The sequence below is a fragment of the Coturnix japonica genome, chromosome 2, assembly GCF_054131305.1.
Source record: "Coturnix japonica strain WE chromosome 2, WE-NBRP24, whole genome shotgun sequence".
In the NCBI taxonomy this organism is placed as follows: Eukaryota; Metazoa; Chordata; class Aves; order Galliformes; family Phasianidae; genus Coturnix; species Coturnix japonica.
The window spans coordinates 24,243,429-24,269,395 of NC_140664.1; the positions used below are offsets into that span (position 1 = coordinate 24,243,429).

At 35.4% G+C, this 25,967-nt stretch overlaps 1 protein-coding gene across 16 annotated transcripts in view; it reads right to left on the minus strand.

Annotated features, from left to right (window-relative positions):
* The window catches only part of RALYL (RALY RNA binding protein like), a 360,553-nt gene that overhangs the window by 57,744 nt on the left and 276,842 nt on the right, over positions 1–25,967 (minus strand). For 13 of the 16 annotated variants that reach the window (XM_085539420.1, XM_015855865.3, XM_032442787.2 and 10 more), the window contains 2 exons: positions 17,721–17,796; positions 4,548–4,580 (listed from right to left, as the gene is read on the minus strand). In XM_085539420.1, coding sequence (XP_085395546.1) covers positions 4,548–4,580; positions 17,721–17,796 — 109 coding nt within the window. The remainder of the gene's footprint in view (positions 1–4,547; positions 4,581–17,720; positions 17,797–25,967) is intronic. The other 3 variants (XM_032442788.2, XM_032442785.2, XM_085539424.1) reach the window with 1 other exon arrangement.

The window sequence follows — 25,967 nt, forward strand, 5'->3', positions numbered from 1 at the left end:
ATGATTATAGAAAAACCCGATCCTTATGGCTTTTGGTAAACTGCTGAAAGATAATTATACCAACAATGCTGCTTGAAGAGGCTTTCAGCATCTTCCACATAAAGATCCCTAGCTTTCTATGTAGGCTATTGCCCCTAAATCATTGTTTTCTCTCTGGGGACTACCTGAGCAGTCTCACCACATATAAAGCCCCTGTAGTCTCCTAACTCCTGCTGATGCCCAAAGTTTAAATGAATTATCAAGTGTGTGCAGCCCGTCCATGTTTTTCAATCCTGAATACCTAGACTACATGAGAATGACAGTTTGAAATTATTTTCAGGTTTGCGGTGTTACTGGTTTCACATTAACAGTGCAAAATGATTCCACTATCTCTTCTTTTCCTCTTTTTCACTCCACTGAAGGAAACTAATTTCTTAGCTATCTTTCTTCAAAAACCAGATGGGAACAGTAGGAATAGTGTCTGCTCCTTCAGCTGGTGCTATCTGATAATCAGAATGAGAAGCATTATTGGTATTTGTTGTACAAGAGCTACAGAATGAGGGTATGTTCTGCTTTGTGCCTTATAAACTAGTGTCTGAAAAGAAGCCCAGATTGAGTTGAAAGAATTTGTGTGTTATGGAAGTGGATAGATTAATTCATAACACTGGGAATTCGGTTTTAACCAGGCATTTAATTTTATGTTGTCACTTCTTCATAGTAAGATCCTTCAAAAATATGTCTGAATTCAGGACTTTTAACAGATTTTCTGCAAAAGATCCTTATAGAAAAGAAACCTTCAAACAGAAAATGTGGGGAACAAATTTCAGCTCTTAGATATTACTCAGAATAATTCTGCAAGAAGAAAATTATAGAATTTTTCTTTATGTGTTTTGAGAGTGTTTCATAAAGCTCAGCACATTTACGTTCCTTCATCTGTTCTAGAAATACTTCTGATTCAAACATTATTTTGATTAGGCTGTGATTTGAAAATACAAAGCCATGACTATTCTGTATTTTCTATAAACATATACTGTCTGGAAACAGGATCTTGGTGAGGAAGGCAGTAGTTCATTCAGAACCGTAGTGGATTTACTGAGAACGTAAAAAAATGCAGCAATTAGTGCCAGTTGTACCTCTCTTCTTTCTTACAAGACAACCATTCATCTTGTAATAAATGCATAAAATGCATTAATTTCACACATATCCCTCTCTGGTTTTTCCTCCTAAATTTGTAATGTTTACAGCAACTAGTCAATCTTGAAAATAAAAGAAAAAGTCAGATGTTTGCATTGTATTTTCTTAAACATGCACACAAAAGAAAGAGATTGAATCTCAGCTGACAGCCAGATGTATAAAACAAATGTATTTTCAAAGCCCATCACAGTGAAGAGCTACTGCCTGCTTACCAATAAGTAATCCCATTCTCTGCGTCGGATATAGATGAATCTAAGCTCTTACTAGCCTCAGAAAAATCAGCTCTGTTTCTTGCTCTCTTTGTCTCTTGTGAATTCAACAGTGTGCAACATACTGTGTGCTGTCCTTCTCAAACTGATCCCATATGGCCTGCCCACACAATACAGCTCTCCCAGCACTGCTCCAACACAGCTCCATATCATGGAGCCCACCCTTCAGGAGCACACTGCTCCACACTGTCCTCGTGGGCACAGCTCCCCCAGCCCTCCTGCCCCACCATGAGCTGCTCTCCATGGGCTGTAGCTCTGGCCTGAGGCTGCATCTGTGGGGGGTATCCATGGACTGCAGCTCCTTCAGCCACTTTTGCTACTGCCCCATGGGCTTCTACATGGACGTGCAAGAAGACCTGTTTCACCTGTTACCTGTGGGCTGAAGGAAGACAGCCTGCTTTGCCTTGGGCCTCTCCTGGGCTGTGGGAGCTCGTGCTCTGGACCTGGAGAACCTCCTGCCATCCTTCCGCACTGACCTTGTTGCATGAAAGGCTTTTCTCACACACTCCTCACTCCTCTCTCCCTGCTGCTGTTGTGCAGCAGTTTTTCTCTTTCCTGAATTTACTCTCCCAGAGCACACCCAGCATCACTCATGGCTCTGCTCTGGCAGTGGTGGGTCTCTTTTGGAGCAGCTGGAGCTGACTCTGATCTTACATGGGGCAGTGAAGGGTTTCTCATAGAGGCCATCCTTGCAGTCCCCCACTAACACAACCTTGCCATGTGAACAAAATACCCGGCTATATCTTTTTGCATAAAAAGAAGGATAAATGCAATCTCCCAGAATTTGTGAGACAAACCACAGCAGTGAGAGGTGGGGTCTGCTTGTGTCAATCGCTATCTGCTTTCTGAGAAAGGATAAGCAATGTGCTGTTTTAAGAATCACTTTTTCTTTGTGGGATCTCTTTCTGGAAAGCCGTAGCCCAGTACACACATTGAGTGCTCAAGCAAAGCGTGACAGGCTGAAGCTCCTTGGCTGCCCCACTTCATGTTCCCTTCCTCTACATAAAGAATTAACAATAGAAAAGCACCAGAAAGTCATTATCTTCGACATGGCAAAATGAAAAAGGATAATTAGCTCCTACAGGCAGTATAATGAAAATGTGGAAACAAATCTCTGTTGCAGAAGGAAAATAAATTAAAGGCTAGCTTGCAGGACCAAGTAATCTGTAGAAACTAGAAGTAATTTAAGCTGTTGCTTTTACCAATTCTGGCTTCAAGAGGTGTTAAGGGCACCCATGTGTTAGTCTAACCAAGTCTCTGTCAGTATTCTTCACTATGAACTTGAAAAAATAATTCAAGTACATTACAGCCAAACTTCTGGCAGGTTCTGGGAAGAGGCTAAATCTGTTTGCTCAAGTTAGATTGCCTGGGAGGAGTCCAGCTTGTCCATAAAGTTGCATACAACAACTATGGGCAGGTAATGTGCATTTACATCATGGCCTCCACTCTTCTCATCTGGACATGAACCAAAACAAAATTACAAGCAAAGTTCTTCAAATCATGGCATGAGCTACAAGCATAGAATTTATTATTTTATGATAACTGTTTAGGTGAATTGCTACTACTAGCACAGGCATTGCATTTTATTTTCTTGCTGGTATTTAATTATTTTTCAGTTTTATATGCTCTTCAGCCACAGTGACATGAAACTTCTTTTTTAAAATCTTAAAGTTGAGGTTTTCAGGTAATCAGTTCATTACAATAGTGCAAGTATAAAAAAAATAGATTAAAATAGTATAGTAAATAGTACAGAATATTGCACATTTATAGTAAACAGTATAGAATAGTATAAAAGTTGTGAAGTGGAATAGCAGGAAGTAATAATGTCAGTTCTTAAATCTGGAAATGAATTCGGACATTTCAAAACAAGAGCACCCCCCTGGTTCCCACTCTCTTGTGCCTCTGCTCCCTCCGTTTGACTAACATTTCACTTATCTTTCAACAGTTTTTTGTTTTTTGTTTTTTCTGTAGAAAGTAGAAATTGTAATTAATTAAATTAAAATGTACTCAAACAAGCCCAAGTTACTTTATGCTAAAAAACCTGAAGAGAATTCCAATCTTGTTCACACTGATTTGTTGGGTTTCTGTGTTCTTAACTGATATACTGTGCTTGCTATTTTTAATTCACACTTCAGAACCTGAAGAAGTTTTTCAATCTGCAGTTAATACAGTCTCTTGGAAGCTACTGATAGTTATTTGGTAGAATTAACCCTTACATGGCTACTTTGCACTGGGAAATTTTATCTGCAGTTAATGTTTTTGGTAGCATGAAATGTATGGTGTTGTGAACTGAGACAAATGAGAATGACAAGGAAAAAAGCGTATACAGTTCTGAAGAAAAATGAAATGGGAATGAAAATGTTAGGAAACTGAGGAAAGTTTTGTAAGAAAGAAGCTAAACAAAAAATAGTGCATAGAAAGTAAACTTTAAATTCCAAAGTAGAACACAGATACCTAATTATAATATAAATACATATAATATAACATATAATACCTATTATATATATAAGAACTAAATTTTAGAAAATAATATATGTATATTCAAAATGCACCACTTTTAAAAGTAAGCTTTTAGAAGGATAAGATAATCATTTTAACAGCCTAAATAACTTCACATGGCTATGTGTCTATGAAGACAATAGCTGTAATAGGTATATAACTGTAAATATGATCTATAATAAGGCTAAAGCATATTTTTCTAAATCACAAATTGAATGGCTTTTCTGTTACCAAGTTGTCACTAAAATTTTATTTTAGAAGAAACCATCAATTCTTCAGTCATCTGCCTAGAGAATGACTGAAAGATCAGTGAAAACAAAAATAATAAAACAGCTACTTTCTGATGAAATATTTAATTCTTAAATGTTTTTGTTTTTTTTTAAAAAATATATATATATAGTCAGTTGAAGCAAAATATACATTCTAGTAAGTTTTTGGAAGAAGGATACCTACAGCTGCTGTCTTTATAGATTGATATCAACTTTTCATAAGCTTAGGTATATTAAATAGTTGAAATGTTGATAAGAGATGTTTATGTTCGATATTATCCCATACATTATACTGTATGATATTGAATATATAAATAATAAGCATATTCCTACTTACCCAACTGACAGAAAAGGTTCCTTTGATTCAAGTCTGTCAAGCAAATAATATGAGTTTAATATATAAATATTAATTCAATCTTAGAACATTCATATGCTTAATCTAAAATGAATACTCTCAATATGAAATTCATCTGGGGATGAATACACAATCTGAAAACCATAGAAGAGTCTGAGCCATTATTCCAGGAGCTTTAGTTGAAGGGAGCCTCATTTATTTGACTGAAGTTTGGTTTAGCAGTCATTTATGAAGCAGAAAATTTGAACCCTTTAAACCTCAGTGATTCAGATGATTTGTGTAGCCAGGCTATATTGAGCAAACAGGAGTTTTTCAGGAAAGATAATGCATCTTTTTTTTTTTGTTGTTTGTTTGTTTGTTTTTAAACTTCCGATATAAAATTTAATTTAAGTTTAAATACTTTCCTAATTTTCCTTATTTGATGGCTTTCACACCCATTTTGTTTGCTTTTTGTTATCTTCTATTTCTACAACATGCTCACTTCTTCATTCTGAGAAATTGTAGCAGATCTTCCACATCCGGCTTTGCACTGGAGCTGAACGTCTCCAGTTTGTTAAACACAGAATCATGCACAGTTCCAAAAAAATGTTGTAAAAAATGTCATTCTCAAATGTCCTGCCACTGCTGCTGTCTCTGTGAGGAGCTGCACCACTGCGAACAGTCAGGAGGCTCTTCTACCGGTAGTTTCCAACAAACCAGGATGAATTTAAAAATCCTCATCTATACTCTATTCTTGCTCCACTATTTCAAACTGGAAGTAATGCTTCCATTTCCATGGAAGCTACAACAGATACACATTACCAATACTTCCCGGCTAAATCATATTCCTCAACACCACATCCAAACGTTTCTTGAACACTTCCATGGTTGGTGACTCCACCACCTCCCTGGGCAGTGCATTCCAATGCCTGACTACCCTTTCTGAGAAGTAATACTTCCTAAAGTCCAGCCTGAATCTCCCCTGGTGCAGCTTAAAACCATTCCCTCTAGTTCCATCACTGATTACACGAGAGAAGAGGCCAACTCCCAGCTCACTACAACCTCCCTTCAGGAAGTTATAGAGAGCAATAAGGTTTCCCCTGAGCCTCCTCTTCTCCAGGCTGACTGAATATGACTATGACTGAATATGACTATGAATATGGCTATGAAAATGACTCCAGGCAGAACTAATAGCTTGTTTGGGTTCCAGGAAATCCAGAAGGATCACCCCTTTCCTATCCCAAAAGATAGTGCTCATTACTTTACTCATGTGTCTTGAGCTTTTTTTTTTTTTGGCTAGTAATTCACAGTTGATGCTGTATGGACTGCTGTGATGACTCCAGATCATAGCGATTTTTTTCTGGAGTTATATTCCATACAGAAGTTAAAGATTAGAAGAGGGATCACTGTTGATTATTACTAGAAGCACAATGGTAGTCCAAAGATGGATCTAATTGCACTCCTTCCATGGTTCTCCAGAGCAGCATCATGGCTGATGTAAATGCTTTCTGAGCATTTACAGACTGCTGTGCTGTGCATCAAACTCCCAAAGCACCAAGATAATACTTAGCCTGACATCTCCCATGCATAAGCATTATTCCAGAGAGCAGTAAAATGACAGGACACTTCACATGGGTATGTCAGTTCTTTTCCTGCAGGGTCTGCACCAGCCGCAAATCCAGCTAGTGTTATGCTTTTGTTTTATTTTTCTCTCATTTTTTTTCTTGCTTAATGTAATGAGCCATTCCTGTAAATTATCCAGGGTTTGGTTAAAGAGATTATCTATGAGCAAAATGAGCAGAAATGAAAAGCCTAGTAACATTTTTGCAAACATCACAGCATAGAAGCTATGCAATGAAATGAAACCTGGCACCATTACGATGGAGGATATTTTGCTGGATTTTACTTTTATATTGAAAGCATGTGATAGAATGCCCTGTGGACAAAATACTGCAATTAAAAATCTATTTGAAATCCATTCTCAAGATGGAATTCAATTTGATTTAAATAGTGTTGCCCTGAGTTTGACCCCTCTCTAGTATATTCGACTAAATGGTTTTAGATAATTTGCTTCATTACTTTAAATTAGTTCAAGTGTTTCTCATAGTAAAGGAATACAATTATCTGTTGCCCTTTTATTTAAATTGCTAATTCAGTATATGACAAATTAATATAAAAGTTTTTAAACTGCAACACCATATAAAATAACATACTAAATCATTTTTACAAATGCCATTTATAAATAACTTTTATAGATATTTTACTTTCCTTTCAAGCCAGTAGTATACCAAATTCTCTTGAGTTCTGATGAAATTTCACATAATTAAATGCAATTTCTCAAAAAGAGTAATACTGCTAGGCACTGAGAGAAGTGCTGTCATGTACCTCCATGAAAAATGTTTAAAACTGAATTTGTTTATTTATTTTTCTAGAGGGGAAAAATAAATACTGAGTATGCAAGAGATACTGAAGTGGGTAGTAAACAAAGGGAATAATATTTTAATTGTGTAGGAATAGTAATGAAGCTGCACTGATCAGGACTTTTCATTCTTTCCTGAAATGGTTTTCCCACTATAAAATTTTGGTTTGTCCAAGGTGATATATCAGCTTGAAAAGTTGGAAGGCATGTTGACTTGGAGCACAAATGGGTCATAGAAGATTGAGGTTGTTGTTCCTTTTGATTCTGAGTTCGGTTTTATGAAAAGTCTAGCATTGTAACCTACATAAAATTGCAGAAGACAGAAGTATTTTTACGCCACGAAAGTTGCTCAATTAATATCAGCCCTCGGAACAGCATACATAATCAGTTTATAATCAATGATATGCTACAATACTGTCACATTATGTGTTTAAGATAAGAACACCAGAAATTTCCCACTTAGCATTTTACCACTTGCAACCAAGCTCTTGTCTTGAGACATTTTACAGTATCTAATTTTTAAAAAAGTGTATTTTATTATTTCCCTTTCTGCTAACTTGCCTATGATAATGTTGATTATCTAAATCCCATCTTTGATAGGGACTGAGCATGGAGATGAATAAAGATGGCTTCTTATATCTCAAATCTGACCCAAGATACGTAAATCAATATTGCTTCTTGTCAAGGAATCATAGCCTCTCCTTCCCAATACTTATTTACAAAAAAAAAAAAGTAGATAACATTACTAACAATATTTGTACTGTACACAAGCAAATGGATTTTAGGCAAGTATTCTCCAAAGTAATCTATTATGAATCAATATTTTCCTAGTGGTGATCGTAAAGTTTCTACCTCTACAGAGCAAATAAGATAAATATGTGGAATATAAGTCACTTATTAGTCTTATTCTGACTTTTCAGTATAATAAAACTGGCTATCCTGAATCAGGAAAAGCAGGGGTCAGAAACAAAACTGTCTTAGACAATTCATCTTGGGTTACAACTTCAAATCAGTTTTCTCAAGGAGAATAGCATGAGTGTGTTGCTGATGCCCTATATTGCCTTATCTGACAGTGACTACAATTGACAGGGGGGCAGGAAGAATTAATACTTCTAACAGGAATCCAAAGATTTTCAGCCAGTAAACTGGACTGAGGGGGCACAAGATGCTGGGAGGGGTCAGAATGAGGACAGCTGAACTAAGCTGGCCAAAGGGACAATCCACAACATCTGATATCATGTAAAAAAAAAAAAACAAAAAAAACTTTAAAAAATGTGAGGAGGCTGGGCAGGCAGCCGCTGTTTGGTGACTAAGCTTCATTTGGTGGGCAGGGAGCAACTGTTTTGTGCATCACTGGTTTTGTAAATATATTATCATTACTATTGTTATTTTCTTTTTTTCTTTCTTTTCTGTTTTAGTAAATTGTTTTTATGTCAACCCATGAGTTCTCTGTCATTTCCCCCCCCCCTCCTAATTCTCCTCCCCATCCCAATGGGAGAGGAGAGTAAGCAAATGATGGTATAGTGCTGAGCTGCCTGATGGATTAAACCACAAACGAAATATTATTTCATGCAACTGCTATACTATCTACTAAGAATGAAATAGCCATTATTGGTCCTTCTTCCTTCCCTTCCCTAAAAGAAAGTAATTTTCCAATATATTTGAAGCTGTTGTGGATCTCATACATTATTTCTGGTGATGCAGATACTAAGGTTAGTCCATATAAAACTGCATGGTTGTATCATTCTGTCTTTGTGTGCCTATGATTACTGTATGTTTCAGTCTGCACAAATGCAGTTTGCTTGAATTTAATATATTGCAAGAGTGGGATGACATTAGGCTTTTTGGAGTTTTGAAATGAAAGGAATGGAATATTTGACTTCTATTTAAAAATAAATAAAAATATTGAAAATGTCACTGATTATGCAGTACATTTTATTTGGTCCATTATAATTATTACCTTGGCCAATAATAAGATAACAAGGTAATGCCAGAGCACTTTGTGCAGATAAAGAATTTTAGGGAACCTTTAGAATGGCATACCTAGTACCTAGTAAGAAACTCTCTAACCTAGCATGCTGGCAATGTGCACTGAAAACCAGATCAAACATAACAGAAGCTTTCAAAGTCAGCCCAAGATAATACAGTATACATCCTTTAAAATTCTTCTATGAAATTTTATAAAATAGTTTTGTTATATTTTTTTACATATGACCGAAGTTATGTAGATCCTTAAAAAAACCTGAATCATGTCACACGATTTGTAAGCAACAAATTCTTGACATATGTGAAAACAGAATAAAAAGTAGCATTTAATACTGGAAGGAAGTGCTTTCAAGATAATACCAGGAAGCTAAGATAAAAACAGTAGCTGGCATATGCAAAAGTTGATTTCAATTTGTTAAGTTGTATGCTGAGTGTGCTTCCAGTAGTTATTAGTATGTCACCTAAATTGTAGGTGGTAAAAAGAGAACAAAATACAAAATCTCCAAGACTTATGAGGTTTAGTGTGAGGTGATATTTCCAGAGAGCTAGAACTGGAAAGGATTATCATATCCATCTAATAATCCATTTTTCAGGTTAGAACCTTCCTGGCTCTGATTGCCTTCCCCAGCCGAAAACATACTCATTTGGTGCTTTTGTTCCAATAAGCAAAGGAATCAAAATCGAGGATGAAAGGAACTCCATGTCACTGCTGTCAATATTAATTCACTTTTCTTATGATATGCTAATACATTTTGCAAAAATCTATACTCTCAACAAAGGATTTAAAAAAAAAATGTGGTGGTGTATTTAGTTATCTACTTTAAAGTCCTCTTTCTAACAACTTTAATCAATCTTTGCGTGAAGTTCATGTCACCTGACCCTTTTCTGCTCTGAATCAGAGTAAGAAAATTCAAGTCAATATGATCAGGCCTAAAAATGTCCAGAATTAGTTCACCATGGTGGGCTGAACAAAATAGCATTCACAGATCTAATGCACACAATCAATATTATACTGTGTAGCTATTTGTAGTCACAAACAGATGGAGGTTAATGCAGGCGTTGTCTTTGAAGATCCCAAGGCTAGAGGTTTAATCTCCTTTTCCCTCAATGACACTACTCACCCTTGAAAGTAGTTACTGGAAGGGCAATGTTTTGACAGTGTATGATTCACATTTTTCATACTGTTTCCTGGAGAAATCTAATTCTTTCAAGACCAAAAAATACAAAATATAGTTTCATGCCAGTAGATATAATAAATTTCTCATTTTCTAGGTTTCATAATGTATTCACACACATTTATGAATACCTTTCTTATTTTTCAGTAAAATACTGGGTGTTTTTTAAAGTATTCTGAGAAGTGTAGCAATCATAACCTAACAAAAAAGTCTGTAATTTGTAACATGCTCTTAAAAAAATAAAATTTCTTTACAAATTATGTATCATCTGCAGTATGTAGGTAAAAATACTGTCAAACAGGACAATATATTTTCAAACTGGGTACTCCTTGACTGGCACATTCACCAAAAAATAAACTTATTGTTGGGAAATTTCACTGCTAATAGCTCACTGAATATTAATATGTCACTATTGTCCCTCTGTTCTCTAAGCAGCACAGCCTTTTATGCTTTTTGTAATCTTACTCAGCAATCCAATACATTTTCTCTTAAATCTTTTTTTTTTTTCTTTTTTTTTTTTTTTTTCCTGATATGATTCTTAGGTCTAAAATATATTTATTATAAGTTGCAACCCCTCATTTATCCAACCTTACTTATGTATTCACAGAAATCTAAATCTGTAATCCAGTGCTACGTGTCTATGACTATTTCCAAGACACCTAACCTGCACCCTTACAGGATATCAACATTTCCCAAGCCAAACTGTGTATACAATTCCACACAACTAGAGGATTTACTTTACATTAGAACAAATGTCTGATTAAGAGACCACAAATTGTGTTCAGAAGCACAGCCTTCTCCTGTATTACAGATTATTGCTCCATTTATAGGATTACTGAATTCTTAAAAATGAACAATTCTGCTATTTGTTTGCCATGTTAACAAAGATCCTGCTCTGTTCGCTGTCAATTATAGTTTTTTCACTTTCAAGACTTCTCTAATGTTAAGACAATTATCAAACATTATCTGCCTCATCAAATCATGAATGTCGAAAAATCACCATGGTTTCTGTTTCTGATTTTTTTTATATGATGGAGGTACTATGATTTTTCTTTCTAAGATAACATAAGCACAGCTGAGTATTTACAGAAGGCACCATTAGTTTTTTTTCCTGCTAGTAAACAATGAATTCAAATTGTGATTATTTCTTGAAACAAATGTAAAAAGCCATGAAGCATTAAGGGGTGGAAATCTCACATACAGCTAGGATGGAAACTGGGCTCAGAATGTCAGTATTGGATGGCTGAATGTGCTATTTCTGTTTGCCTGTGGGCAAAATCAGCAGTGGTCTGGATCATTTCAGAATTTACTTTCTGAGTTATCTATCAAAAATTGTTCAGTTTTATTAGTACCACAAACACTTGGATAAGAAAGGAGGCTTAGTAATTTCAATGCCATCAAACAGCAGTGAATATATTTTCTGTTCCGCTTAAGTATAAACATTGAAAAAAACATGAAAAAAAATAAGGTAGTTTCACAGCTAGTTACTTTTACTATGGTATACTGTGTCAGGTTTTAGAGGAGATAAAAAAAAAAGCAAGAAAGAAGATTAAAGACTGGGAAAAAAAAATAGCAATAATAAGAAAAATAGCTATTCTTCTCCTAACTTGGTAAACACTGAGCATGAATGTGATTACAGTGTCTGGGCTTCTGTGGAAGGAAGCAACAACAGACATGTGATACCATATATTACCATCTGCATTGGACAGAATAAGATCTCTTGATCTTGGTCTTCAAGGTTTTCCTGTGTATTACCAAGGACCTCCCCACTCTTCCCTCACTGAAGTTATTAGGTTCTGAACATTCGTGCCTGGATCACAGGACAGGGCATACTTGTGCCCCTGACTCCCTCTCCCAACACTTTTGATCACATGGATTTGTTCACTTAACAGTTTTGTGGCCAAATAGACTGCAGTTAAACTGACATCACTGAGAAACACAAAGCTGTATGTATGGCCAATGGCACAATTGAGTACTGTGACCAGTTTTGGGTCTGTCACTGCAAGAAAGACATTGAGGCCCTGGAAAGTGTCCAGAGAAGGGCAACACAACTGGTGAGGGGGCTGGAACATAGTCCTTATAAGCAGCGGCTGAGGGAGCTGGAATTGTTTAGTCTGCAGAAGAGAAGGCTCTGGGTCGACCTCACTACTCTCTACAACTTCCTGAAAGGAGGTTGTGCTGAGGCGGGAGCAGAGCTCTTCCATCAATAAGTAGCAACAGGACAAGAGGAAATGGTCTCCAGTTGCACCAGGGAGACTCAGGTTGGATATTAGGAAAAATTTATTCTCTGAAAGTAAACTTGCTATGAGTTATGAGTATTTCAGAATAAATGATGTATTATTTTCCTGTAAAGCAGTGAATGCTTTGAATGTGATCTCTGAGAACATTCTTTGAAAAAAGTAAAATACATTTTGTCAGACTAAAAAATATCTTAATTTGAACTTTAATTTAAACTTCAGTCTTTTTTTCAGGAGAAACCATAAAGCAACAGTCATCTCTGATATTCCCCAATGCACTGAAATGAAACGCCTTATTTTATGAAGGATAGTAATCAAGGGCATCAAAAAGATATATTTATATAAAAAGGAAATACTTTAAATTTACTCAAAAGAGATATCAAACTGTGTAATCTCAATACAATGCGTTCATTAAAAATATATATTCTGTAAGCATAAATAACTTTTTTCTTTCTTTTTTTTTTTTTTTTTAATCCTGTAAAAAATCCTAAAATTTGAGGCACAATCACATTTTGATGCCATTGAAAAGTATCAGAAAATAATTGATCAGGTTTATTTTCTGTTGGTTGTACTGTGCTTCTAGGTTCTTGTAAGCAAACAATATAAATGAAACAAAAATGCAATAAGAGAAAGAAAGAATAAAGAACATTATAATAAATCTAGAACAGTACTCAGTCAAGGAAGGTCCTTATGCCTGCAGTTATTTTTATTATATGCCAGTACAGCATATAGTTAATATATTGCCAACAGCACACTACAGAAAGCATTATGCAAAATACTGCAGTATTCAAAAAAATAGTAATGTACATTTGGCACAGAACTTTTTGAGTTTATATAATGTTTTCAAAGTGAGGAATGATCTTAAGAATCCTTTTTCCCTGGAAGAGGTGACTGTGTTCCAGTCACTCTGACTGTCACACTTTCTCCTGAAATGAAGAATGCCCAGGAGTGCTAAGGACATCAACTGGAAAAAATGGATGGCGTGAGGATTGAAAGACCTACCACATACTACAAAAAATATCTTAATATACCTCTGAGAAATGGACAAGTACAGAAAGGCTGTAAGAAATTCCTTAAGCCTCTGGTATGAAATAAAGCTGCAAACCTAAAGAATATACAAGATGTGCAGCATAATCTAAGCAGTTTTGTGATGGGTATTATAAAAATAAAATGTACTGAGGAAACTGACACAGTATTTTTGTTAAAACCAAGCAAACAAACAAACAAAAAAAGCAACCCTCAAACTGATATTAAAAGCATAATCATGTGCTGTAAATAAAAGGATATCTCTTTCCAGTATATTAAAACTAGACTTCTGAATAAACTAATTTCCTCCACAGGCCAAGAGACTTACTTAATTGTGAAGCAAAGGTTGTTTAATATGCCTAATTAGTAGCATGTTAAATCAAGCATGCTGAATGCACATTTCAATTGCATTATATGGAGAAGTGGATGGGAATGGGAAATGACTGTGCATTTTAATGCCACTCAGAGAGAACTGAACCATAAAGCCTGAAACTTCAGAGAGCACCTTCTAAAGAGCATGGCCTCCAGGGGCACCTTTGCCAGGGCTACAGATGGGTAGTGCCATGGGAACCCAACAAGCACAAGCCCTCTACTCAGCTCTTGTGAAGCCCCATCTGGAGTACAGCATCCAGGCCTGGGAATCCCAGTAAAGGAGTTCTTAGAGCGGGTCCAGAGGAACACTACAGAGATGATCAAAGGGCTGGAGCCCTCTCCTATGAAAAAAGGTTGAGGGAACTGGGCTTGTTTAGCCTGAAAAAGAGAGGGCTCCAGGGAGACCTAATTGTGGCCTTCCAGAACTTGAAGGGAGCATATCATCAGGAGGGGGAATGGTTGGTTACGAGGTTGGATAGTGATAGTACAAGGGAAAATGGTTTTAAACCAAGACAGGGGAGATTCAGTTTAGGTATTAGGAGGAATTTTTACACATGGAGGGTGGTGATGAGTGCACTGGAACAGGTTGCCCAAGGAGGCTGTGTTTGTCCCATCCCTGGATGCATTCAAGGCCAGGCTGGATATGGCTCTGGGCAGCCTGGTCTGATGGTTGGTGACTGTCCATAGCAGAGGGGCTGAAGCTAGATGATCACTGTGGTCCTTTTCAACCCAGGCCATTTTATGATTCTATGGTACGATTCTACGATTTAGCACCTTGTAAAAATGGTGGAGAACCAAAATGAGAAATAAAATGGCTTAAACAATATTTTATGATGGAATGACATGGAATACCAATCCATTTGATTATTTATTTATTTTAATTCTACACTGGCATTTTGGAGCATATGTTGAGGAAGAAATGAGTAAGTGGACTTTCATATATTGACGCAGAACTGCTTAGTGAAATACTGTTCAAAACACCAGAAAAATTAGAAAGACATAGTCTGCTCATTTACCATAAAATAATATTAGTCAATATGCCAGCATCTTTAATCTTCACCTTTGGTTTTAAAGATATGAAGATTGGCCAGAAAATTTAACTACTGCTTAAGGCTAGACCCAAATAACAAGCTGAAAATAATTTTGAGATGCAAATTTGTTTGGCTTCAGGTTTTCCGCAGAAGAGTTTTGCTAAAAATGGAAATTTAGAACAATTTTGTACCTTCTGGGATTTAGTTTCCTCCTCACGTACTGAACAGCAACGCAAAACAGGAGTAGCACTGCTGGAGCTCACAATTATGTTAGATTTAAGCAGATGGCTGAGCACTGTCGTAAGCATATATGTAGTTTTGTTCAGAGAGTTAAAGTTAATAATGAGGTTAACATCTTTCTAAAGCAAAACCCACACTTTTCTGTTCTTTGAGTACTAGAAAATGATAATATCAGCCTGCTCAAACACTGCTTTGATCTCACACCTGCATTCCTGGACAGCATCTTTGTATTTCTACCAGGTCACCTGTTGCTACTGCCGCCTCTTTTTTACATCTTTTAATTTTTTCAAAAGCTTCTTGCTCATCCATGCAGATCATCCCTCTTTTTCCAGTCCTGTCTCTTATGGGATTATTCCAGGCAGGCCAGATCTGCTTTTTAGAAATTAAGGGTTGTGATCAATGACATCTTTGCCTGGTAGGAGTGAGGCCATTAAACTACATATAAAAAGAAAATACAGAAATAAATTCTAGTCCAACTGAAGTGAAAGGCAAAATATCTACTAAATTTATTATGTCCATGATGTCCTTTAAATTCTTAATTTTGCCCTTGTGTGGGTTTCTTTCTTTCCTTCATTCTTCCTTCCTTCCTTTCTTTCCTTCCTTCTTTCTTTCTTTCTTTCTTTCTTTCTTTCTTTCTTTCTTTCTTTCTTTCTTTCTTTCTTTCTTTCTTTCTTTCTTTCTTTCTTTCTTTCTTTCTTTCTTTCTTTCTTTCTTTCTTTCTTTCTTTCTTTCTTTCTTTCTTTCTTTCTTTCTTTCTTTCTTTCTTTCTTTCTTTCTTTCTTTCTTTCTTTCTTTCTTTCTTTCTTTCTTTCTTTCTTTCTTTCTTTCTTTCTTTCTTTCTTTCTTTCTTTCTTTCTTTCTTTCTTTCTTTCTTTCTTTCTTTCTTTCTTTCTTTCTTTCTTTCTTTCTTTCTTTCTTTCTTTCTTTCTTTCTTTCTTCTTTCTTTCTTTCCTTCCTTCCTTCCTTCCTTCCTTCCTTCCTTCCTTCCTTCCTTCCTTCCTTCCTTTCTTTCTTTCTTTCTTTCTTTCTTTCTTTCTTTCTTTCTTTCTTTCTTTCTTTCTTTCTTTCTTTCTTTCTTTCTTTCTTTCTTTCTTTCTTTCTTTCTTTCTTTCTTTCTCTCTCTCTCTTTCTTTCTCTCTTTCTTTCTTTCTTTCTTTCTTTCTTTCTTTCTTTCTTTCTTTCTTTCTTTCTTTCTTTCTTTCTTTCTTTCTTTCTTTCTTTCTTTCTTTCTTTCTTTCTTTCTTTCTTTCTTTCTTTCTTTCTTTCTTTCTTTCTTTCTTTCTTTCTCTCTCTCTCTCTCTCTCTCTTTCTTTCTTTCTTTCTTTCTTTCTTTCTTTCTTTCTTTCTCTCTTTCTCTCTTTCTCTCTCTCTTTCTCTCTTTCTTTCTCTCTCTCTTTCTCTCTTTCTCTCTTTCCCTCTTTCTCTCTTTCCCTTTTTTTCTTTGAAATGTGCCAGGAATGGTAGCACAAACATGTAAAAAGAATTATAAATGAAATAAAAAGAAAGGAGAATTTGGGTATGAGAATGAAGTTATGTAAACATCAAAGAGGAAATGATAGACTTGTACATAATGCATCTAATTCATACAGCTGAAAAATTAGTGAGTCTGACATTTAGATTCGTATTAAAGTTTATGTATGTGAGATTGAATGAAACTCTTTCCACAGAGATTATAAAACTAGAAAGGAATGAAAGATGATCTAGTTTCTGAATTGAAGTGCAGACAAATGTCCCAATACCACTTCCAACAGAAGTAGATCAAGGTCCTGGGTTGTGGCAATCCCCACTACCAAGAAAATCTGGGGGATGAAAAGATTGAGTGCAGCCCTGCTGAAAAGGGGCTGTATGAAAAAAAATAATCATCCAGGAATGGGAAAAAGACACTATCAGTGCCTTCCTGGACACATGAGGATGAAGTCCAGTCTTGACAGATATAGATTCTCATCCTTGATAAACATATCAGTGAGAAAACAGTAGTTTTGCTCTGAAACTATTAGTTATTTCTCCAGCAAATACAAAGACATAGGAACTGAGCCACAGTCAGGCAATAAAGCATAAGGATTAAAAATTGAAATAGCACTCATTTTTTAAAACAGAGTCAAATAAATTATTGATTGCAGTTCCAGAAGTGAGGACAGTTCACAAAACACCACGCTGGTATTTCTGTCAGTATCTTTTGTAAATGACAGTTTTATAATTATATTGTGTACTTCATTATAATTCTGTTAAATACTGAATTTCCATATGGGTCTTAAGTCTATTTCTCTGTTGTTTCCATTTTCACTTCAGGAAAAATAGAGATAGTTTGTTTTTAAAGTCAAAAGAGGGCATTATTTCCGCGCTGTGATAATCTCACCTAAGTATAACTCAGGAATTCTATTTGCTAGGTCAGTTCCTTGTTGGTGCTGTTTAGGTTTTTTTGCTGTGAGCATCAAATAGGCAGTCTTTATTTCTGGAAGTTAGAATGCTACTCTTAGTAGATTTAGTAAATGCACATAGTGTAAGAATGACTCTTGCTCACATTCAGAAATCCCCCATAAATGGGAATAAAACCCTTTGTCAAGGTCTTGTGCTACACAATGGCATTGCTGGATATGTATGGAAAAATTAAACAAAATAAACATTTTAGTTTACCATAATTCTTCTAATAAATCTGATTTGCATTATGTTAAGTGTGAAATCTAACTTACCTGTAAAGTGCTGAAAGTGGACGTTTGTTGCCAGGTTTTGGTCTGTATGGTTTTGGTTCTCCTGCCATGTTAATATCTGAAAGCAAACATTTGAAATCCATAAGTCAGAAGTTTCAAACTCACTCTTGAAGCTATTACAGAAACTTGAAAAGTAAATTAAATGTGGAGACAAATGATGAACTCAAGTCAAAATACAGTTGTGGAGGGCTGCGGTGGTTGTAGAGAACTGTTCTTTAAGGTCTTGCATCTATACTGATCTTTAACTGATACTTCATTATCTACTCAAGAAGAGAGTTTTCAAAATTAAATAAAATAATATGCATTTCCTAACGCAAATACATATTTCTTTTGTTCTTCTGATTACCAAAACATAAAGTCTTTAAAATTTTTGTGGGCCAAGAGAGTGTCCTTGCACATACCTTACCTTAGGTAAGTACTCATAATTCTCAACACCATTGTGCATATGTGCTGTGCATATATATATCTATTTAATTCATTTATATTATTCCCATATACTTACTAGTGATATGTAAAAATGCATGATGCAATACATTAGTCACACTGGATCTCAAACTCTTCCCTTCTGAATCGTATTCAGACACACACCCGGAAATGCACATCCATAATTTTGAATGCTAGTAATAATTACCTATTGAGAAATAAATGCAGACAGGCCCTTTAGTGAAGTATGCCTTGCCTGAGGTTGGAAAGCTGTCAAAATAAATATAAATCTATATTAAAAAGCACCAGGGTCTGGTAAACTTTGCATCAAATTTCATGGAAAAAGTAAAATTTCTGATCCAGAAACAAATTTTTGCCATTCGTGTGATGCTACAGCTGTTTGGTTTCACTGATACATGAAAAGGTAACATTCAACAAAATCAGGAAATCAGAAGAGTTATTTCAGTGTTAAATTGCTGTGACAGAGCAATAAAACCTGTGCTTTATCCAAACTTGAGAGTAGCAGAGGGAAAAGTAAAGAAGAAATCTGAGGTGCTGAATGAGAAAGCATCACTACATGGTGCAATTACACTATAAAAACAAAACTTATTTATTTTTGCTATTCTTTATTTCAAAACCTGTAATAAAAGCCTGAGACTGGTGGACTGGATAATTTTAGTTTGCACAAAGTAGGAAAAAAAAAATCATCTGATATTTTCTAATAAGCAGAAACACTGAAAAATGTTCATAGGATTTTTTGAAAATGAAGATTTTCCCACTGGAAGTATTATGCTTCAAACCTTAAAATAATTTTAAATGTATTTTCCAACTATATTCAGTATTATGAGATTAATCAACACATATTTTAAATTATAAAATGTCCTGAAATGAAAAGTTTCTGACAAAACATATCTATATTTTGTAAAATCTTCTCCATAAAAAACATTTTGAAATTAATCTAACAGTACTTTATTCTACTTTATTATGGAAAGTATTAATCTTATATCATATTTTTCCATTAAACATTGCATTTCTTGTTTTACTCGTCTCTCTCAATTAAGATGAACATTGGGGGCAGTTTTCATGCTTTCTTGAAATGCTTTCCTGCCATTATTTTTAAGCAATTGCTTTATTATACATATATAAATCTTCCAATTCCACAGTTGTTGAAAATTCAGACACGATTCCCATATTTAAGTGAATATAAATTTTAATGTCGTCCCAAAAAATTAAACATCAAGCATTTGTTGAAAGTCACAGGGGAATTCTGATAGCTGTTCTGCATTTTCATTGGCTCCCAGAAATAACAAAATTGGGATGAAAATTTAATCTTGTGACCTTTGCAATAATTAGACCTTTCCACACTATTTTAATATGTCAGCTTTAAGGTCATTGGCTTTATTGACTTTCAACTCTACTGTCCTAAAACTAGGACAGATTCCAGAGTGGAAATAGAAAGGTAGAATTGTAATCCATCCTTGGAAAATTCCTGAGGCTGTAGAATTCATCTTCACATACCTTCCATGTCTATCATTTGCTTCTTTTTCAGAGCCACAGGCCAGGTCATTAGTCTTACGTATATGAACATTAAAGAGCTTTCAAAACTTGTTCACACCCTTACAGAAGAGATCAATCCTGTTTTGATGATTATTCTTGTAGACATACCTTTGCAGGTATATGGCAGCTACTTTTAACAGAGACAGAATGGAAGACCTTGGGCTGTTTGCTACTTGTTTGATTTATTTTAATCAAATACTGTTGGAAAAGTAACATTGTAAGAAAACACAGAATCCATTATGGTTCCCTTGCACTTAAATAAATCTCTAAAAATATTAGCAGAAAACAGTGAACTATGTCACATGACAGTAATAGCCAGAACTTCTCTTTAACTCAAGCAATATTTCATATTAAAGCCATACACATGGGGATTTTGTCTTAAAATGAAACTGAATTAATATCTGTGGAACTCTCTAAGCACTCTGTAGCAAGTTAAGAATGTATGTAGGAAATGGTCTGAAAAGTTAGAACAGATTTTCACCCCATTATTTTGCAGCACTATCTACTCCAACCTCAATTTTCTAACTGAGATTAGAAGAGAACCTGTCAACATTTCACAGGGCAGATTATTTCTAGCCCAACTGGAAATCTTGTGAGATAACTTGTTCTCTTGCTTCATCCATCATTAGTTTCACAGCAGATATTTACAACTAGTAGGTCATAAACCATGTGTCAAACAAATTTGTTGGCTGCAGCATGGAGATTTGCCTGCACTAATAATTCTACCCTGAGGAATGCAGACAGGTATCACTCCTTATGTTGTAAAATTAGCTACTGCAATTGTAGAGGAATATGAACTAGACAACTTGATGAAATACAGAGAGATTCACACTTCTGTATGTGTAGTTTCCCAGGGACTCTCACATTATGTGCAGATCATATGCAATAAATGTTCACATACAGAATAACATTAAGATAAAATCAGTGCTGAAATTCAAAATATTAGGGGATCGTTATGAATAGGAAAGTGACTGCAAACAATTGTGATGCAGTAGCCTCCTCTTTCTGTGCTTTCAGAATCAAATAAGATACGTTCTGTATTAAAAGGAATGCATTGTCAGTTCTGTATGTTCAGGAAAGTCTAGTTAAAGAGTGAGACCTAGAATTCATTCAAGATTTTGTGTCATATAGCACAATATATCTAATTTCAAACATAGTGTTTTTGTCTCTAATTATACTAGAAAGTGCCTAGCAATGAATGGGGGAAAAAAAAAAAAAAAAAAAAAAAGACCTTAAAAATAAAATAATAATATGCAATCCATTTAGAAAGAACAGCGAATATATTCAGTGGCTACATAAATTGGTCTGTTAGAGCAACTCAGCACTGCATGATTACTTTTTTCCCATTATCCTTTCCTAATGTAGGCTGCCTACCTCCTCTAGGCTGTACAGTGGTGACCAAGCCAACAACTGTATGAAAAACTGAAAAGACAAAGAATTCATGTAGTGAATGCAAAATTTATAACCAGACAGATGTAAGTGTTGGAAGAACAAAATGCATTTTTTTTTCTTTTTTCTTTTTTCTTTTTTCTTTTTTCTTTATTCTTTTTTCTTTCTTTCTTTCTTTCTTTTTTTTTTTTTTTTTTCTTTTTCTTTTTTTTTTTTTTTTTTTTTCCACATAGCCTGGAGTATATAGGACAGAAGTAGAGACCAAAATGAAGATGACATTTAGAGAAGCCCCTAGTCACGTGATTTAGAAGTGAATATCAGCAAAACTAAGGCTGATTTGTCTTTATTTTATATTTTTTCCTTCACCAGTGCTATATATATTCTTCCTCTTGCATACTTAAGGAATTTTAATGAAGTCAACTGACATTTTTTGCATCACAGACTTTCTTTTCTGTGTTACATTAATTGTATGTTATCTCCCCCTTTTCCCATCTCTAGTACTAAAATGTGAAAAATGCAGAGAGGAAGAGACAGTTCAATCCTGTGGCAAAATTGTACAACTTCCCAGAAAATTGAGCGCAAACTCACATTAACTTTCATGGTTAATAAAATATTAAATAAAGGTCTGGGTCACACATCTCCCTTTTCCATAATAGTATTAATAATACTATTATTATTTTAATAGTATTAAAAATAATTTGTTCATGGGGATCTCAGCTGCAGTTTTCTTACCACTGAAATAATTTGAAACTTTTTTTTTTTTTTTTTTTTTTTTTGTACAAAGATGACAGCTACTGTTAATGCTCTGTAAAGAAAGGGCTGCTTGTTGAATAGTGTATGAAATTGCTTTGTTCAGCCACTTCTTCTTTCACTAAACAGTGCTGGAATGAAATTGCTAATGTGAGGGTACATGATTATATAAGCTATCATTCAACACCATTCTGTAACAGGAGTGTCAGGCGTTGTCTTGCTGGAAAGTTGCTGCTTCCTGGGCAACCAGGTTGGTGTGAATATAGATGACAGATAAAAGGGAAATACTGTCCCAACTATCCACTCATCATAAGCAGTTCCTTCAGGGTTTAAGATGATGCCTTCTCCCACAGCTGCAGTATAGAGTTTGAACTGTTTCACAGCTGGTGTGAAGCACTGTCCTCTTTTGATTTTTGTATGCTTGCTGCCATGTCTGTGCCCACAATCCAAGTAATGGCAGCTCCTTCTGACTCAGCTGAGTGTGCAACCAGTGGTCTAGAGCATGTCCAGGGAAGTGGACAATACTGAGTCCTCAAGATTCCCATGGAATTTGCTGAGTTTGTAGAGACTGTGACTGAGACATCCCAAACTGTTTCTCTGCCAGTGCCCATATCCATGCAGTTTATGTCCTTTAATGGAGCAGTAGTCCCACTGGAACACTGGGCTGCAGGGGAAGGGACCCAGTGAGAAAAATGCAAGTCTTCTGAACCACTTTTTTTGAAATAGGAGCCCTGTTGTTGACAATCCTCCTCACTCTTCCTCCTCTTTAGCACTGGGTTGGCAGGCTCCCTTACTGGAAAATCCATGCTGCTGTTCTACAGGTGCGAGAGGTTCAGATTTGTCTGAATCTGGTTTGTGCAGGGAACCACCTGGCCATAGTCACTTACCTATAGACCAGCTCAAAGGCCTGCAGGATTTAGGGTGTTAGCTGTGGTAACCTCTATAGTTTTATTTGTGTCACAGGGCCATAAATCTGGCAGTCATACATGCAAACCAAAATCAAAGCCAAAATCTAAAAGCATAGCCTTCTTTCTGTAGGAAGGCCCTTTTAATTAAACAAATTAAACCCAAAGAACAAGATTTCTACCTGCTGTGTGATTGTTTGATGCATAGTCTGGCTAATTCTGTGAATGCAGAAGATCAATGCTGCCATAAGGATGTAGGAAAGTGGTAGAAAAGTACAACAGGAACTGTCTGCTACCTTCAGTAATAAAAGTTCAGGCAGGGACCCTGAGTGATACTAACACCTGTATCACACTGTAGATTCTTATTGTTGCCATTAATGAGAAACAGAACTGCTCCTCACGTTACAGCTCTTTCCAGAGGGTACGGAACATAATTCTCTCTTTGGCTTCTCTTGGTCATAATAAAGATGTCGTTTCCAAAAAGAAAATAGATCACTTGTCTTCTTTCAGATCAAGCGCATTCATTGCAGGGCAGCAGCCAACAGGCTCTGATGCTTTTCTTTGGTAACAGAATTACCATGAGACTCTGACAAAGTTTAATGTTGACTAGATGTCTGAGTTTCTCAGCAGTGTAAGTAGCCTTGAGCAGCAACATTAAATAGTGTCATGGGGAAAGAGTATAACAGTCCCTCATCCAACTTTTTCATACTTCAATATGGTTTTCTTTCTAGGGAACATGCCCTTAACCACAGTAATTTTTAATTCTTCCTCAAAAATTTTTCTTTGTTTGTTTGTTTGTTTGTTTAATGATGGTTAGCTACCTTCCCTTCCCCACAGGCTTTTAACTAACTCTCTTACTAATTTTAGCTTAATGCTCCAAGCAATGGTTTTTAATGACAATTGAAATTTGTAGAATAAAAGAGTTCACTGACCACACTGCCCTATTTTCTTTGTCCTTCTCACTGTTTTTCTTGCAGATTGTCAACTTTATTAATGGAAACACAAACAAGAACTATTCTTCTCAAAATACCAATAGCAATATTTTTTTAAAAAATATATTTTATTTGCAGACAATATTTCTTGGACATTCAAACAAAATTTGCTTATACTTGAAGTGTATTTCTTTATATTTTGAGCAGTGAACTTTCCCAAGTGTTCCTGGGTGGGACAAGCAGTACTGCTTCCTGGTCAGTGCTTTCCAAAACAGAAGTCATTCTGCATGTCCTGTACACTTTCAAGGAGGTAAGGGGTGGGAAAATGAAGCTGCCCCTCTTAAGAGTGGGCTGCTGTATCTGCCTCTGCCCTTGGGCTTGGATGGCATAACAACTCTCACTGAAGAATCAGTACTTTATTCATACACTATTATCAAAAAATTCAACGACAGCTCAGACCTTGAAGGTATTCCTCACATGCTTTGTTCTGGAATCTTCCCTCCATACACCACTGTTCTCTTTATGGTGAACTCAGATTTCAGCTTGGCCCTCCCTTGCTTGAACAAATCCCCTGCCCCAACCAAATAAAGAAATAAGGTTGTGAGGATTCAGAACTGCTTTTGGCAGGTCAAATCTCCTTTCTATATTCCCTCTTCCTGCTTATAATCTTGATGTTCCAGGTTTATCTAGATTAGGGAATCTATAGAAGTGGTTCTTTTCAAGCTCCAAATACACATAGCACAAAACTTCAAGCATTTCCACTGAGATACAGAAATTTTCCTGTGCCAATGACTACCACATATTAGAGTTCTAACAGGTTTTGTCTTTTCTATCTCTCTCTCTTTTTTTTTTTTTTTTTTTTTTTTTTTTTGTCTTCTAGCAAAACTATTGTAAATATTTGATGGACAGCCACAGAATTATCTATTTTCCTTTAGCAAGGAATTTCCTCTTTTTATTTTCCTTTAACAATATCACTGTATTAGAATTGCAAAGCAATATAGCTGTGCTACAAAGGAAAATGTCCTGTGCCAGTATTTAGAATATTCCAAATTGTACCATTTTTATTAACAGCTCAGGGTTGCATAAAATGACAGCAGAAGCAGAGATAAATCCACTGAAATTTCTCACATGGGAGGAAATATTAATGTGGAGGTAATTTACAAACAAACAATATTCCAAATCTAATATTTTTTGTATAAGCAGTACTCAGATTGCAGCCATTAGTAACTCTTTCATTGCCAATGCATGCATTTCCACAGATGATCCAATTTATGCCAACAGTAAAACTACAATCACACTGGAGCTTACCAAGAAAGCAGGACATACAATAACTGGAAATAACAACAAATTAAAAAATGAACTACATACAATGTCTTTTCATTCAGCTTAGGCGTTTCTGCAAACAAAATATAAAAACAGTTGACAGGAATAGAGAAAATGATGGTTCATATACTCCAGTTTTCTGCCTCCCAGCCCTGGATGCTTTGCAAGTCGACATGAGAACCCCAAACTGGTTAGAAACAATATTATTTTCCCTCCATTCTGTTACTCCAGCATGATTCTCCTCCTAAAATGCTTCATAGTTTAGGATTAGCTTAAAACCTAAATCATGTTTTATCTTTCCTCCTATTGTGTTTTTTAGGTAGAACTGGAAACCAGTAATACCGTGAGTCACCTTGCTAATCAGATAAGTGCCCCATTACTCCATTATTTTTAGCAATATATAATATTAGTGTTTTCAGTTTTTGTGTATGTTTTTCTTTTAAATAGAGTATGTGTTTCTCAGCAAGAAGTGAGCTCTGTTTCACATTTATAATCCCTCTTCTTTCACTCCCTCAACTCCATTTTCAATTACTGTTCTCTTTAACCATTATCACAGCTAACATCTTATAAGTCTTGTCAAAAATATTTTCTAGAAACATAAATCATCATCATTCTCACTTCAATTTTTTTTGGACTGTTGCTGTCCGTTACTGTAAATTTATGTTTGGTTTTGCATGTAAATAGAAAAAGCATTGCAATAGATTTCTAAAAATAATTTTAGCAAATAATTATTTTAAAACTTACAAAATCCAATCAAAATACCAAGAGTACTACAAAAAAATAAGAACATACAGGGCATTACTCTGTTTAATTTTAAAAAGTTAAAAGTGAAATATACCATTTCAAATTGGTAATTCACTAGCAGCTTACTGTTTACTCTTTTAATCTAACAGTAAATGGATCTACATTCTTCTATGCTTCCCAGTAACATCTTCTATTTTCTTTGGCTT